General features: G+C 47.1%; 1 protein-coding gene across 4 annotated transcripts in view; it reads right to left on the bottom strand.

The window, feature by feature from the left end:
* LOC138285243 (NXPE family member 4-like) overlaps nt 1–13,640 on the bottom strand; it is an 859,879-nt gene that overhangs the window by 306,264 nt on the left and 539,975 nt on the right. For all 4 annotated transcript variants that reach the window (XM_069224936.1, XM_069224935.1, XM_069224938.1 and 1 more), the window contains one exon: nt 4,758–5,434. In XM_069224936.1, coding sequence (XP_069081037.1) covers nt 4,758–5,434 — 677 coding nt within the window. The remainder of the gene's footprint in view (nt 1–4,757; nt 5,435–13,640) is intronic.

Genomic DNA, 13,640 nt, shown 5'->3' with positions numbered 1-13,640 from the left:
CATGTTTTGCAGCTACTCCGGCTCCTGTGCACTCTTCCAGGATTTCCTTTGTGCACAGGCAAGCCTGGGTCCCCGGCACTCTAACCTGCAGTGCACGACCTCCTGAGTTGTCCTCCGGCGTCGTGGGACCCTCTTTCGTGATTTCGGGTGACCTCCGGTTCACTCCACTTCGTAGTGCCTGTTCCGGCACTTCTGTGGGTGTTGCTTGCTTCTGAGTGGACTCTTTGTCTTGCTGGACGCCCCCTCTGTTTCCTCACACAATTGGCGACATCCTGGTCCCTCCTGGGCCACAACAGCATCCAAAAACCCTAACCGCAACCCTTGCAGCTAGCAAGGCTTGTTTGCGGTCTTTCTGCACGGAAATACCTCTGCACGACTTTTCATGACGTGGGACATCCATCCTCTGAAGGGGAAGTTTCTAGCCCTTGTCGTTCTTGCAGAATCCACAGCTTCTACCATCCGGTGGCAGCTTCTTTGCACCCACAGCTGGCATTTCCTGGGCATCTGCCCACTCCCGACTTGATCGTGACTCTTGGACTGGTCCCCTTGTTCCACAGGTACTCTTGTCAGGAAATCCATCGTTGTTGCATTGCTGGTGTTGGTCTTCCTTGCAGAATTCCCCTATCACGACTTCTGTGCTCTTTGGGGAACTTAGGTGCACTTTGCACCCACTTTTCAGGGTCTTGGGGTGGGCTATTTTTCTCACCCTCACTGTTTTCTTACAGTCCTAGCGACCCTCTACAAGGTCACATAGGTTTGGGGTCCATTCGTGGTTCGCATTCCACTTCTAGAGTATATGGTTTGTGTTGCCCCTCTCCCTATGTGCCCCCTTTGCATTCTATTGTGACTATACATTGTTTGCACTGTTTTCTATTGCTATTACTGCATATTTTGGTATTGTGTACATATATCTTGTGTATATTTGCTATCCTCATACTGAGGGTACTCACTGAGATACTTTGGCATATTGTCATAAAAATAAAGTACCTTTATTTTTAGTATATCTGTGTATTGTGTTTTCTTATGATATTGTGCAAGTGACACTAGTGGTACTGTAGGAGCTTCACTCGTCTCCTAGTTCAACCTAAGCTGCTCTGCTAAGCTACCTTTTCTATCAGTCTAAGCTGCTAGACACTCCTCTACACTAAAGGGATACCTGGGCCTGGTGCAAGGTGTAAGTACCCCTTGGCACTCACTACAAGCCAGTCCAGCCTCCTACAGGCATGCTGCCTTTGATGACTGCCAGAGCAGTGTAAACTGCTTAAGTTCGACTGTGCCCTCATCAAGAATTGTCACAGTCCCATACATTGCCTTATATACATTTCAGACACCCCTACGGTAGGCCTCTGCAGCCAAGGAGAAAGGGTGCAGTACATTTATGGAGCTTCTATGTGTTTATAGTGTCCCTTCCATTAAGGTACACTATAAGTATAGGTCGGTCCTTAGGATAATATGGGACTTAAGCCCTGGTTGACCAGGGCTGCTAGCTCCATTGCGGTACACCTAGATATGTTGAGTTTGGTGTCAAACAATTTACCTTCCCTCCTTCAACTGAATTCTCGAGTTGAGGGACAGCTTGCATGTACCCAGGTGGCACACTGGTGCCTGCCACCTGTTTGCCACCCTCTTTTGTGCTCTGGCTGAGCAGCCCATGCTTTTTTCCACACTTGCTGCTACCAAGACAGCGTTCCGACCTCCTGCCAGGCAGCCTGGGTGCTCCCAGAGGTCAGAACAAAGGGCTGAGGCAAGCCGGAGAACACACTTCCCATCCTTAAGCTGGGCTAGCGAATAAGGTTATCGGGGTGGTGAGCTTCAAAGTTTGCACCGCCCCAAATAGCGATCAGCTCTGTCCTCTAGTGAAGAAGTAGCCCTCCCCCTGCCCCGAAAAACATTTACTCATGTTCAGGTGGAAAATTAGGTATGCCGAACTGTGCACAGCCATAACAGGTTGACCACACCTCCAGAGTGAGCTGCCCAGTTGGTGCACTAAACTTTAGCTTCTGCCATCTTAGAAGTTAAAGGTGACCTGTCCCACCGGATGTGGTCACCTCATGGGTGGATTAGCTATGGGAGCTTGCTGCCCCTTGGCCACTAGTCTCCAATCCCCTAAATGCAAGATTTAAGGGACACCCCTGACATCAGAACCTCAGATTTAACCAACTTACTTTGAAGAAGGACCAGAAAAAACTCTGCATTATCAACAACTGGATTCCGCCCACTGCTCCAAAACAACAGAGGGAAATTCTTTCCCTGAGGCAACAGACTGGGAACTGCATGATTGACCTTCATCCTAGGTCAATACTCATCACTCCCAACCAGAGGGACTCCTGTGGAAGCCAGAAACACTAGCAGTCTCCCTTGGAAAAGTGGCACTAGTCCCTTGCAAACTGCAGGTAAAAATGACTGCCAAATCAAGAGTTGCACTAGCCATCGGGCCCACCAGGGGATTTTCAAAAACCAGGTGGTCCACTCTTTTCGGGGAGCTGTACTCCCACCTTCCACCAAGTTTCAGGCCTCTACCTCACTCCCTAGGACCCTGGCTACTTCTCAAAATATTATGGCATCCTTACGGCTGCAAGGCTTAGTGTTCACCAGCCCAGTGTCTGACGCCTTTATTCCATGATGCAGGTGCTGGGCACAGCGTGAAAACCTGCATCCAGCATCGGTAACTCAGCCCCTGCTGAGATTTTGCATCTCCTTGTCAGCGATGTCATTCCAGTGTTAAAACTGTTTTGGCGGAAGCCCCATTCAGCACCACGGACAGCCAGGACACTTTTGCATCTGGCCCCCACAGACCTATCTGAATTGAACTGGCTGTTGTGGCCTGGTCCCAAGGAGCACACTAGCTTAACCCTGCAAGGGCTCCCTGCAGTTCGACCCCCAATTGGTTTTTCACCAGTGGCATACCCTGCCATTGAGTTCAATTCAAGTCCCGTTCACCACCACGGTGAGCTAGAACCACTCTGCAACAGGACTCCACAGGGCAGGTAAAACTGCTAGGACTGTGCTGATCTTGTCTAAGGGACTGCACTAACTTAACCCCCCAACTAATTCATTAAGTGCATTTTAGCTACATATGACATTTTCTTCATTGCCTTCAATGCAACAATAAATGCCATTTATACAGTGATTTTCTATTACTTCTAAAATTGATATCTCTGTTTCTCCTGAACCAATACTGTTCAGTTTGGTAAGCATATAAAAAGAAGGTATATTTTTATAAATTTGTGCTGGATTCCTTTTGAGTCATTTCAATTACTTATTGTCCTTGTTCCTCCTGTGAAATGCTGAACACATGTACCTCTAATTAAAGCCTGACAGCTCTTTGGCACACTACCAGGACTGAGCTATGGATTTACTAGTATGAACCTAAGAACCATCTCTCGGGTATTGTGAGAGTATTAGATGGTGAGGACTAAACCCACACCACATAACACTCCACCTTCCTACAATGTCTAAATAAGCACAACTGAGGAATAAAACATTATTGCTTCCTATTGGAAAGTGGAGGTTGGGCTGGTTGTAACGTTGGACTTGCTCAATGAGTAGGATTGTAGCTAAAGCTTTCACTTTTATATTTTAGATGTGGGGCATATACATCTCTCCTAAACTTTGTGATTTTTCTGTGATTCGGTAAACTGTAGCATTGCTTGAAGCAATGGCACTTAAAGTGTATACACTTGTCCCTGGCTAGTACAATATCTACACCTCCACACCCTTAACCAAAGCCACATGAGTTTGACAGATAAGAAACAAAATGGGTTTTCTTTTTATGGGTCTATGTAATCAATGATGACTTGCTACCTGTATGTCATCATAGGGTAAAAAGACTCCTCCACCTGGATGTGAAAGCAGCATAACCTGCATGAAGGCCTACTGCCATCTCTGTAACCAGGTCTTTCCTGTCCACTGCTAAATTTGAGCTAGTGGTTGCAGAAGGGACCCATTGGCACTCATTTTTGTGGACCTATTTTCCCTTATCAGACTTTGTTCCTGAGCAAAAGACTGAAAAAGATACAAAAGACAAAAAGGAGGAAGAGAATGATGGGAAAACTGTTACAAGGGGAGAACACAGGAACCTCCTAGAGTGAGATGAAGCAGCAAGGAGTGTCTGATTAAATAGGCATGAAGTGGAATCAAGATTACACAGCATTAGTATTTGGTGCAGCAATATTCAATAGCGCTGGCTGCCGGCCTCCGAGCAAAGCTTCAGACCCAGAATATATTCTTTTAAATATTAGGCATAATTAACCATGGGAATAGATATGTATCTGTGTGAAATAAAAGAACTGCAAAATAATATAGGTCAGGTGATAGTTGCACTGTCAAGCAAGACCTATAAATCCATATATGTTATTGACTGCCTTCCTTCCATCTTTGCTGTTGCCAGAGAAAAACAGCATAAATAAATTAGTTGTCTATGATACTTTAATAATATTCCAATGTCAAGATATGTGCCCTTGAAAGAGCAAGATAAGGCAGCTAGATAAATAACCAAAATGATTACAGCTGCATAGAGAGCAAGTACTTTATTTATGAAAGCACACAAGGTCTACTCAATCAAAACATGCACTCCTGGCTACCAACATGTGGGAAGAGTCAAAGCCTCTCTCTATTGATACTCATATATTTGTCTGGCTACAGTTGCACAGTCAATCAAAACAATAAACAGAATATGAGCTCAAACTTTACTTCAGCACTGATAGACTTAATTGCCTTAGTCTGCTTGACCTTTGGCATCTGTTCAGAATTCTTACCTGCGGAAGAGCTCTCTTTCCAGATCAGTGAGCTGGGAGTGTTGTCGATTGTTGGACATCAGGTGTGTAAAAGCCTCACACGGCACATGTTCAGGTCTGATACAAAAGAAATATTCTCCATCCCTCTGGTCCCGGTATTCGCACAATTCTTTTGTTGTGTTAATGTGAAATCCACATTCTGTGTGAACATTTTGGGTCACATTGTTAAAGGTGCCAGTGAAGCGAATGTATTCATACCCTTTATTTCTTGCCTTCCAGAGAGCAGAAACGCCTTCGCTAGAGTGGAACAACATCAATGAAATTTTAACTTTGCCCTCCCAAAATAGGGTAAAGTTGACCAGGTAACTTCCATTGTTAAAATCCTTGATGTTCCCAGAAGCCCCTGCTATTATTTCTGGTGAATATATTCTGGCTCTCAGGAGGTCTCCTCCATGGTCCTTTCTGTTGCCCAAATAATCAAACATATCCAGTTGAATCGTTAAATGATCTCCCACGCAGTACTTGTTCTGAGAGTTTGTGATGGTGGCCTGACTATTTCCAGGGCTAGTTGTATAGTTGAAGTGATTGAAAGTGGCTCTAGTCACAAGGTTGTTGATTTTGTTGAACATCTCAGTGACTTCAAGTTCTGTTTCGGTCAGGCTGGGTCTGGCTTCATGCAATAGGCTAAAAAAGGGTTTCTTCAAGGAAAGATTTAGAGAAACAAAATGGTGAATCTTTTGGTAATAGGGCCTCTTATTCTATTCAGGTCACAATCATCTCCTGTGCTTTTTTGTTTATTCCAACACCAAACATTTTATTCACAAGCTTTTTCCAGTCCCTTAAACATCACAAAATATGATAACATTTAGGTCAGGGATAGGTATGTAAAACGAATTAATTACAAATGTAGCCATGTTATTACACCACAAGGAAGCTGGCAATGGATTTATGAAAACCTCTAGTTGTGAAATTATGACTCACCTGTACTGACCAAATTACATAATTATTTACTCATCTTTAATTAGAAAATAGTGTCACTTCTTAAATATACTAGTAATGTCTGAATTAATATAAAGAGGCATCAGGCATTTCCTTGGCGACCACAAGCATGGAGACCGAGCTTTGAAAGATGGAAGATACCACTACTTTCACCATCTCGCAGAGTTTGGTTTGAGTAGGAGAGGAATGAATGTTTTATTTTGCCTGTGAAATTGATGGAATTGGGTGACTCCACATTACTCTTGCAAAGCAAAGTTGTGGCCAAATTCTGCATATCGTTGTATGGAGGATTGTCTTCCTGCAAGGCTCCATAAATGCCTGAGTCAGCGAGATTTGGCATCCCCAGAAGGCTCCAGAAACGCATGCGTGACCGAGATTTAGCATCCCATAGCGCAATGTTCTAATGCCAGCAGTCAAAGGCAGTTGCAGTCAGAGGGCTGCTTCTCAAGTAGATTTATTACCGCTCAAGTGCATTTTCTACTTGAGTGGCAGCAAAATCAACTCAAATAGCCATGTATTCTTGAGTACCTCATTGTGCCATTCAGTCGATTGTTTAGTGTGGGAAAACAGCCTCTTTCTTGCATGGTTACCCCCATTTTTGGGCTGTTTGTCAGTGTATTTTTACTGTTTCACTGGGATCCTGCTAGTCAGGACCCCAGTGCTCATAGTTTGTGGCCTACATGTCCGTATGTTTCACTGTTTTGTCAGTATGCTTGACTGTGTCACTAGAATCCTGCTAACCAGAACTCCAGTGCTTATGCTCTCTCTGATTCCAAATTCGTACTTACATACTGGTAACCCAGTATTCCACTCCAATTTGGCATACTGGACCCCCCTTATAAGTCCCTAGTATATGGTTCCTAGGTACCCAGGGCATTGGGGTTCCAGGAAACCTTATGGGCTGCAGCATTTCTTTTGCCACCCATAAGGAGCTCATACAAACACTTCTTCAGGACTGCCATTGCAGCCTAAGTGGAATAGTTTAAGCACTATTTCACAGCCATTTTCAATGCACCACTTAACTTATAAGTCACCTATATGTCTAACCTCCAGACCCTGAAGGCTAGGTGCAAAGTTACTGTCTAGCAGAGGTGCCCCCACGTCGTCCAGGCCCATTTTCCTGAACTTCGTGAGTGCGAGGACGCCATTAAAAGTGTGCACTACATATAGGTCAATACATCTATGTAGCTTCAGAGTGGTAACTCCGAATATGGCCATGTGAGGTGTCTAGGAACTATAAATTGTACCCCCAATCTGATTCTGGTATTGGGGGGGGGGCAATTCCATGCACCCTGGGGGCTCTACCATGGACCCAATTGTACTGCCATACCAGTCTTCTGAGGTTTTCACTGCAGCCCCAGCTGCTGCCACCTCACAGACAGGCTTCTGCCCTCCGGGGGCCTGGGCTACCCAATCCCAGGAAGGCAGAACAATGCATGTTCTTTGGGAAAGGAATGTTACAACCTCTCCCTTTGGAAATAGGTGTTACAGGCATGGAGGGGTTCCTCCCAGAGCCTCTGGAATTGCTTTGAAGGGCACAGATGGTGCCCTCCTTGCATAATCCAGCCTACACCAGTTGAGGGACCCCCAGCCACTGCTCTGGCACAAAACTGGACAAAGGAAGGGGGAGTGACCACTTCCTTGTCCATCACCACCCCAGTGGTGGTGCCCAGAGCTCATCCAGAGTGTCCCTGGGTTTTGCCATCTTGGATTCCAAGGTGTTGGGACACTCTGGGAGCATCTGATAGGCCAGTGCCAGCAGGTGATGTCAGAGACCCCTCCTGAAAGGTCCATACCTGGTTAGGTGACCAAACCCCCCCTTGAGGGCTATTTACGGTCCCTCCTGTGGGTGTTTCCTCAGATTTGCTTTGCAAGACTCCACCTGGACTCCTCTGTATACTCTGCTTCAGCTTCTGACCATCGGATCAACAGTAGACTGCTCCAGGAACGCTGTAACTGCAACAAAGTATCCAAGAAGGTTACTGTGACTCTGAAACTTCAGCTCCAGCCAGAAACTGCAACAGTTTTCAGGTTGTGCATGCTCTGAGGACTGCCTGTCTTCATTCTGCACCAGAAGGACCAAATGAATCTCCTGTGGAGAGACCGAGTCACTTTCCTGTTTCAGCAGGCACCTCTCTGCAATGACAACCGGTACTCTGGGACTCTTCTCCTGTTGACAAGCATGATCCCTTGAACACAGGTGGTTGACCAAAGTGATTCTGGTTGTCCAAAGGTCCAGCTGTCCAAATTTGATGGAGGTAATAGCTTGTCTCCCCATGCCAGACAATACTACTGTGTACCATGTGTTCTGCAGCTCCTTGGGTTTCTGTACACTTCTTCCAGAAATCCTTCAATCACAGCATAGCCCAGGTCCCCAGCAATCAATCCTACAATGCTCAGCTCCCTGAGTTATTCTTCAGCAGAGTGTGATCGTTTTGTGTAGTGCTGCGACAAACGCATTCTGCAACTCCTTGGTCCCCATTTTCTGGGACTCCTGTGGGTGCTGCCTGGTCTTCTGAGGGCTCTCTAAAGTTCTGAGAGCCCCCTCTGCCACCTCAGTCTGAGTTGAGGCACCCAGGTCCCTCCTGGGCCCAGGTAGTGCCTTTTCCTGCCAACTGTGACATTTGCATTAGCCAAGGCTTGTTGGCAGATTCCAATGACAAAAACCAGCCTGCATCCAAGGACTCAACGTGGGACATCTGTTGCACCAAGCAGGATTTCCGCAGCTGTTTTCTTTAGTGCACTTCTGACTTCTTCTTCCAACCGGAGAATCCACTTTGGCACCTTCATCCAGGTTAGAAGGGGCTCCTGTTCTTCCTGGACTCTTCATTCAATTCTGGACTTGGTCTCCTCTCTCCACGGGTCTTCAGGTCCAGGAACCCATTGTTGGTTTCTTGCAGTCTTGCTTGGTTTTTTCATAATCCTTTACCACGTCTTCTAGTGTGTTCTGAGGAAACTTGCTGTACTTTGCTCCTGTTTTCCTGGGCTCTGGGGTGGAGTCTTTTACTTACCTTTGGTGTTTTCGTACACTCCCAGGGCCCCTCTACACACTACACTTGCCTAGGGGAGAACCGACATTTGCATTCCACTATTTTAGTATATGATTTGTGTTGCCCCCAGGCCCATTGCATCCTATTGTGTTTTTCACTGTTTGCAGTAGTCTACGACTGTTTACTTACCCGATTTTGGTTACTAGTGTATATAGTGTGTATAATACTTACCTCCAGAGGGAGTATAGCCTCTAAGATATTTTTGGCCTTGTGTCACTGTAGGAGGCTGGACTGGCTTGTAGTGAGTACCAAGGGGTACTTGCACCTTGCACCAGGCCCAGTTATCCCTTATTAGTGTATAGGGTGTCTAGCAGCTTAGGCTGATAGATAATGGTAGCTTAGCAAAGCAGCTCAGGCTGAACTAGGAGACGTGTGAAGCTACTACAGTACCACTTAGTGTCATATGCACAATATCATAAGAAAACACAATACACAGTTATACTAAAAATAAAGGTACTTTATTTTTATGACAATATGCCAAAGTATCTTAGAGTGTACCCTCAGTAAGAGGATAGGAAATATACACAAGATATATATACACAATAGCAAAAATATGCAGTATAGTCTTAGAAAACAGTGCAAACAATGTATAGTTACAATAGGATGCAATGGGGAAACATAGGGATAGGGGCAACACAAACCATATACTCCAAAAGTGGAATGTGAACCACGAATGGACCCCAAACCTATGTGACCTTGTAGAGGGTCGCTGGGACTATCAGAAAATAGTGAGAGTTAGAAAAGTAACCCTCCCCAAGACCCTGAAAAGTGAGTGCAAAGTGCACCAAAGTTCCCCTAAGGACAAAATAGTCGTGTTAGAGGGAGAATGCAAGGAAAACACAAATCAGCAATGCAACAACGATGGATTCCTGTCTGAAGGTACCTGTGGAACAAGGGGACCAAGTCCAAAAGTCACAAGCAGCTCGGAGATGGGCAGATGCCCAAGAAATGCCAGCGGTTGGTGCAAAGAAGCTCTTACTAGGCTGAAGAACTGTGAATACTGCAGGAACGACAAGGGCTAGAGACTTCCCCTTTGGAGGATGGATCCCCCACGCCTTGGAGAGTCGTGCAGAAGTGTTTTCCCGCCGGATGGACGCCAACAAGCCTTGCTACACGCAAATCGTGCGTTTGGCGTTTTTGGACGCTGCTGGGGCCCAGGAGGGACCAGGAGGTCGCAAATTGGACCTGCAGAGAGAGGGGACGTCGAGCAAGACAAAGAGCCCTCACTGAAGCAGGTAGCACCCGGAGAAGTGCCAGAAACAGGCACTACGAGGATGCGTGAAACGGTGCTCGCCGAAGTTGCACAAAGGAGTCCCACGTCGCCGGAGACCAACTTAGAAAGTCGTGCAATGCAGGTTAGAGTGCCGTGGACCCAGGCTTGGCTGTGCACACAGGATTTCCGCCGGAAGTGCACAGGGGCCGGAGTAGCTTGCAAAGTCGCGGTTCCCAGCAATGCAGCCCAGCGAGGTGAGGCAAGGACTTACCTCCACCAAACTTGGGCTGAAGAGTCACTGGACTGTGGGGGTCACTTGGACGGTGTCGCTGGATTCGAGGGACCTCGCTCGTCGTGCTGAGAGGAGACCCAAGGGACCGGAAATGCAGCTTTTTGGTGCCTGCGGTTGCAGGGGGAAGATTCCGTCGACCCACGGGAGATTTCTTCGGAGCTTCTGGTGCAGAGAGGAGGCAGACTACCCCCACAGCATGCACAAGCAGGAAAACAGTCGAGAAGGCGGCAGGATCAGCGTTACAGAGTTGCAGTAGTCGTCTTTGCTACTATGTTGCAGGTTTGCAGGCTTCCAGCGCGGTCAGCGGTCGATTCCTTATCAGAAGGTGAAGAGGGAGATGCAGAGGAACTCGGCTGAGCTCATGCATTCGTTATCTAAAGTTTCCCCAGAGACAGAGACCCTAAATAGCCAGAAAAGAGGGTTTGGCTACCTAGGAGAGAGGAAAGGCTACTAACACCTGAAGGAGCCTATCAGCAGGAGTCTCTGACGTCACCTGGTGGCACTGGCCACTCAGAGCAGTCCAGTGTGCCAGCAGCACCTCTGTTTCCAAGATGGCAGAGGTCTGGAGCACACTGGAGGAGCTCTGGACACCTCCCAGGGGAGGTGCAGGTCAGGGGAGTGGTCACTCCCCTTTCCTTTGTCCAGTTTCGCGCCAGAGCAGGGGCTAAGGGGTCCCTGAACCGGTGTAGACTGGCTTATGCAGAATTGGGCACATCTGTGCCCAACAAAGCATTTCCAGAGGCTGGGGGAGGCTACTCCTCCCCTGCCTTCACACCATTTTCCAAAGGGAGAGGGTGTCACACCCTCTCTCAGAGGAAGTTCTTTGTTCTGCCATCCTGGGCCAGGCCTGGCTGGACCCCAGGAGGGCAGCTGCCTGTCTGAGGGGTTGGCAGCAGCAGCAGCTGCAGAGAAACCCCAGGAAGGGCAGTCTGGCAGTACCAGGGTCTGTGCTACAGACCACTGGGATCATGGAATTGTACCAACAATGCCAGGATGGCATAGAGGGGGCAATTCCATGATCATAGACATGTTACATGGCCATATTCGGAGTTACCATGGTGAAGCTACATATAGGTAGTGACCTATATGTAGTGCACGCGTGTAATGGTGTCCCCGCACTCACAAAGTTCAGTGAATTGGCTCTGAACAATGTGGGGGCACCTTGGCTAGTGCCAGGGTGCCCTCACACTAAGTAACTTTGCACCTAACCTTTACCAGGTAAAGGTTAGACATATAGGTGACTTATAAGTTACTTAAGTGCAGTGTAAAATGGCTGTGAAATAACGTGGACGTTATTTCACTCAGGCTGCAGTGGCAGGCCTGTGTAAGAATTGTCAGAGCTCCCTATGGGTGTCAAAAGAAATGCTGCAGCCCATAGGGATCTCCTGGAACCCCAATACCCTGGGTACCTCAGTACCATATACTAGGGAATTATAAGGGTGTTCCAGTAAGCCAATGTAAATTGGTAAAATTGGTCACTAGCCTGTTAGTGACAATTTGAAAGTAATGAGAGAGCATAACCACTGAGGTTCTGGTTAGCAGAGCCTCAGTGAGACAGTTAGGCACCACACAGGGAACATATACATGCACACCTATGAGCACTGGGGCCCTGTGTGACAGGGTCCCAGTGACACATACATATAGGCCACAAACCTATGAGCACTGGGGTCCTGACAAGCAGGATCCCAGTGACACATAACAAACATACTGAAAACATAGTGTTTTCACTATGAGCACTGAGGCCTGGCTATCAGGATCCCAGTGAGACAGTGAAAACAGTGACAAACACCCTGACATACACTCACAAACAGGCCAAAAGTGGGGGTAACAAGGCTAGAAAGAGGCTACCTTCTCACAGTCACTAAAATAAAGTACCTTTATTTTTTGTAACACTGAGTATTCTCTTTCTTGTGTATCAGTACTGTGTGAATTTAGTGCTATTGTAAGTGCTTTGCGTGTCTCCTAGTTCAGTGGCTGCTCTGCTACAACTACACCTAAACAGCCTAAATAGCCTAAGCTGCTAGACACTGCCTACATGTCACTAAGGTGGATCACTGGGCCTGGTATAAGGTGTAAGTACCTCTGGTACTCACTACAAACCAGACCAGCTTCTGACATTGGTGGTGAGGCGGTGGGGTAAGGACTTGCAATTGCCATATCACTTTGTCACTGGTGCTTTTCACAAGATTAGTGTACTCTAATACTTCGAGCTACATACAATTATACCTAACAATCTCAGTTTCACTCTAAAGAAATTGTTTTCCAAAATGTTTTCTTTCTCTCTAAAATGTTAGGTGAAATAGTTGTGCTTACGTCTTAATTCTTTTCCTAACTTTTCTATCACTATGGCCCTCATTATGACATTGGCGGTAAATCCCACTTACTGCCATGCCGACTGCCACCAACACACCGCCGCCGCCGTGGATTTCCACTATCCATATTATGACACACAATCAATCAATCAATGAAGTAATTTCTTAAGCACACTACTCACCCGGTAGGGTCTCAAGGTGCTGGGGGGGGGAGTGGCAGTTGTCGGTTACTGCTCAAAAAGCCATGTTTTTAGGTGCTTTCTGAATGTTAGAAGGTCTTGAGTCTTGCGTAGTTTGGTAGGGAGGGAGTTCCAGGTCTTGGCGGCGAAGTGGGAAAAGGATCTGCCGCCGAAGGTGGTGCGTTGGATGTGGGGGACTGGCGAGTAGGTATGTGGAAGTTTACTCTTTCGTTGAGGTAGGCCGGTCCAGTGTCATGGAGGGCCTTGTGAGCGTGGATGAGGACTTTGAAAATTATCCTTTTGTTGATGAGTAACCAGTGTAGGGATCTGAGGTGGGTGGGTATGTGTTTGTGGCGAGGGAGGTTGAGGATGAGTCGTGTGGCTGTGTTCTGGATTCTCTGGAGTTTTCTTTGAATTTTGGCTGTGGTCCCAGCATAGAGGGTGTTGCCGTAATCCAGTCTGCTGCTGATGAGGGTCGTGGTTGACTGTTCTTCTTGTTTCTAGGGGTGTCCATTTGAAAGTCTTGCATAGCATGCAAAGGGAGTTGAAACAGGAGGATGATATGGCGTTGATTTGCTGGGTCATGGAGGGGGTTGAGTCCAGTATGATGCCAAGGTTGCGTGCATGGGTGGTGGGTGCTGGGGGTGGTGGCCCACCATGTGTCGTTCCATTCTGTCTTGTTGGGGCCAAAGATGATGATCTCTGTTTTGTTTGAGTTTAATTTGAGGTGGCTTGTTGTCATCCATTTGGTGGTGTCGAGGAGTCCGGCGTGCAGGTTAAACTAGGCGGTGGCTGGGTTCTTGGTGAGGGAGATGATGAGCTGGATGTCGTCAGCGTAAGAAATGATGGTGATGCCGTG

This window comes from Pleurodeles waltl, chromosome 3_1 (assembly GCF_031143425.1).
Source record: "Pleurodeles waltl isolate 20211129_DDA chromosome 3_1, aPleWal1.hap1.20221129, whole genome shotgun sequence".
Classification (NCBI taxonomy): Eukaryota; Metazoa; Chordata; class Amphibia; order Caudata; family Salamandridae; genus Pleurodeles; species Pleurodeles waltl.
The sequence above is the reverse complement of the archived record's forward strand: the minus strand, read 5'-3'. Positions and strand labels throughout refer to the sequence as shown.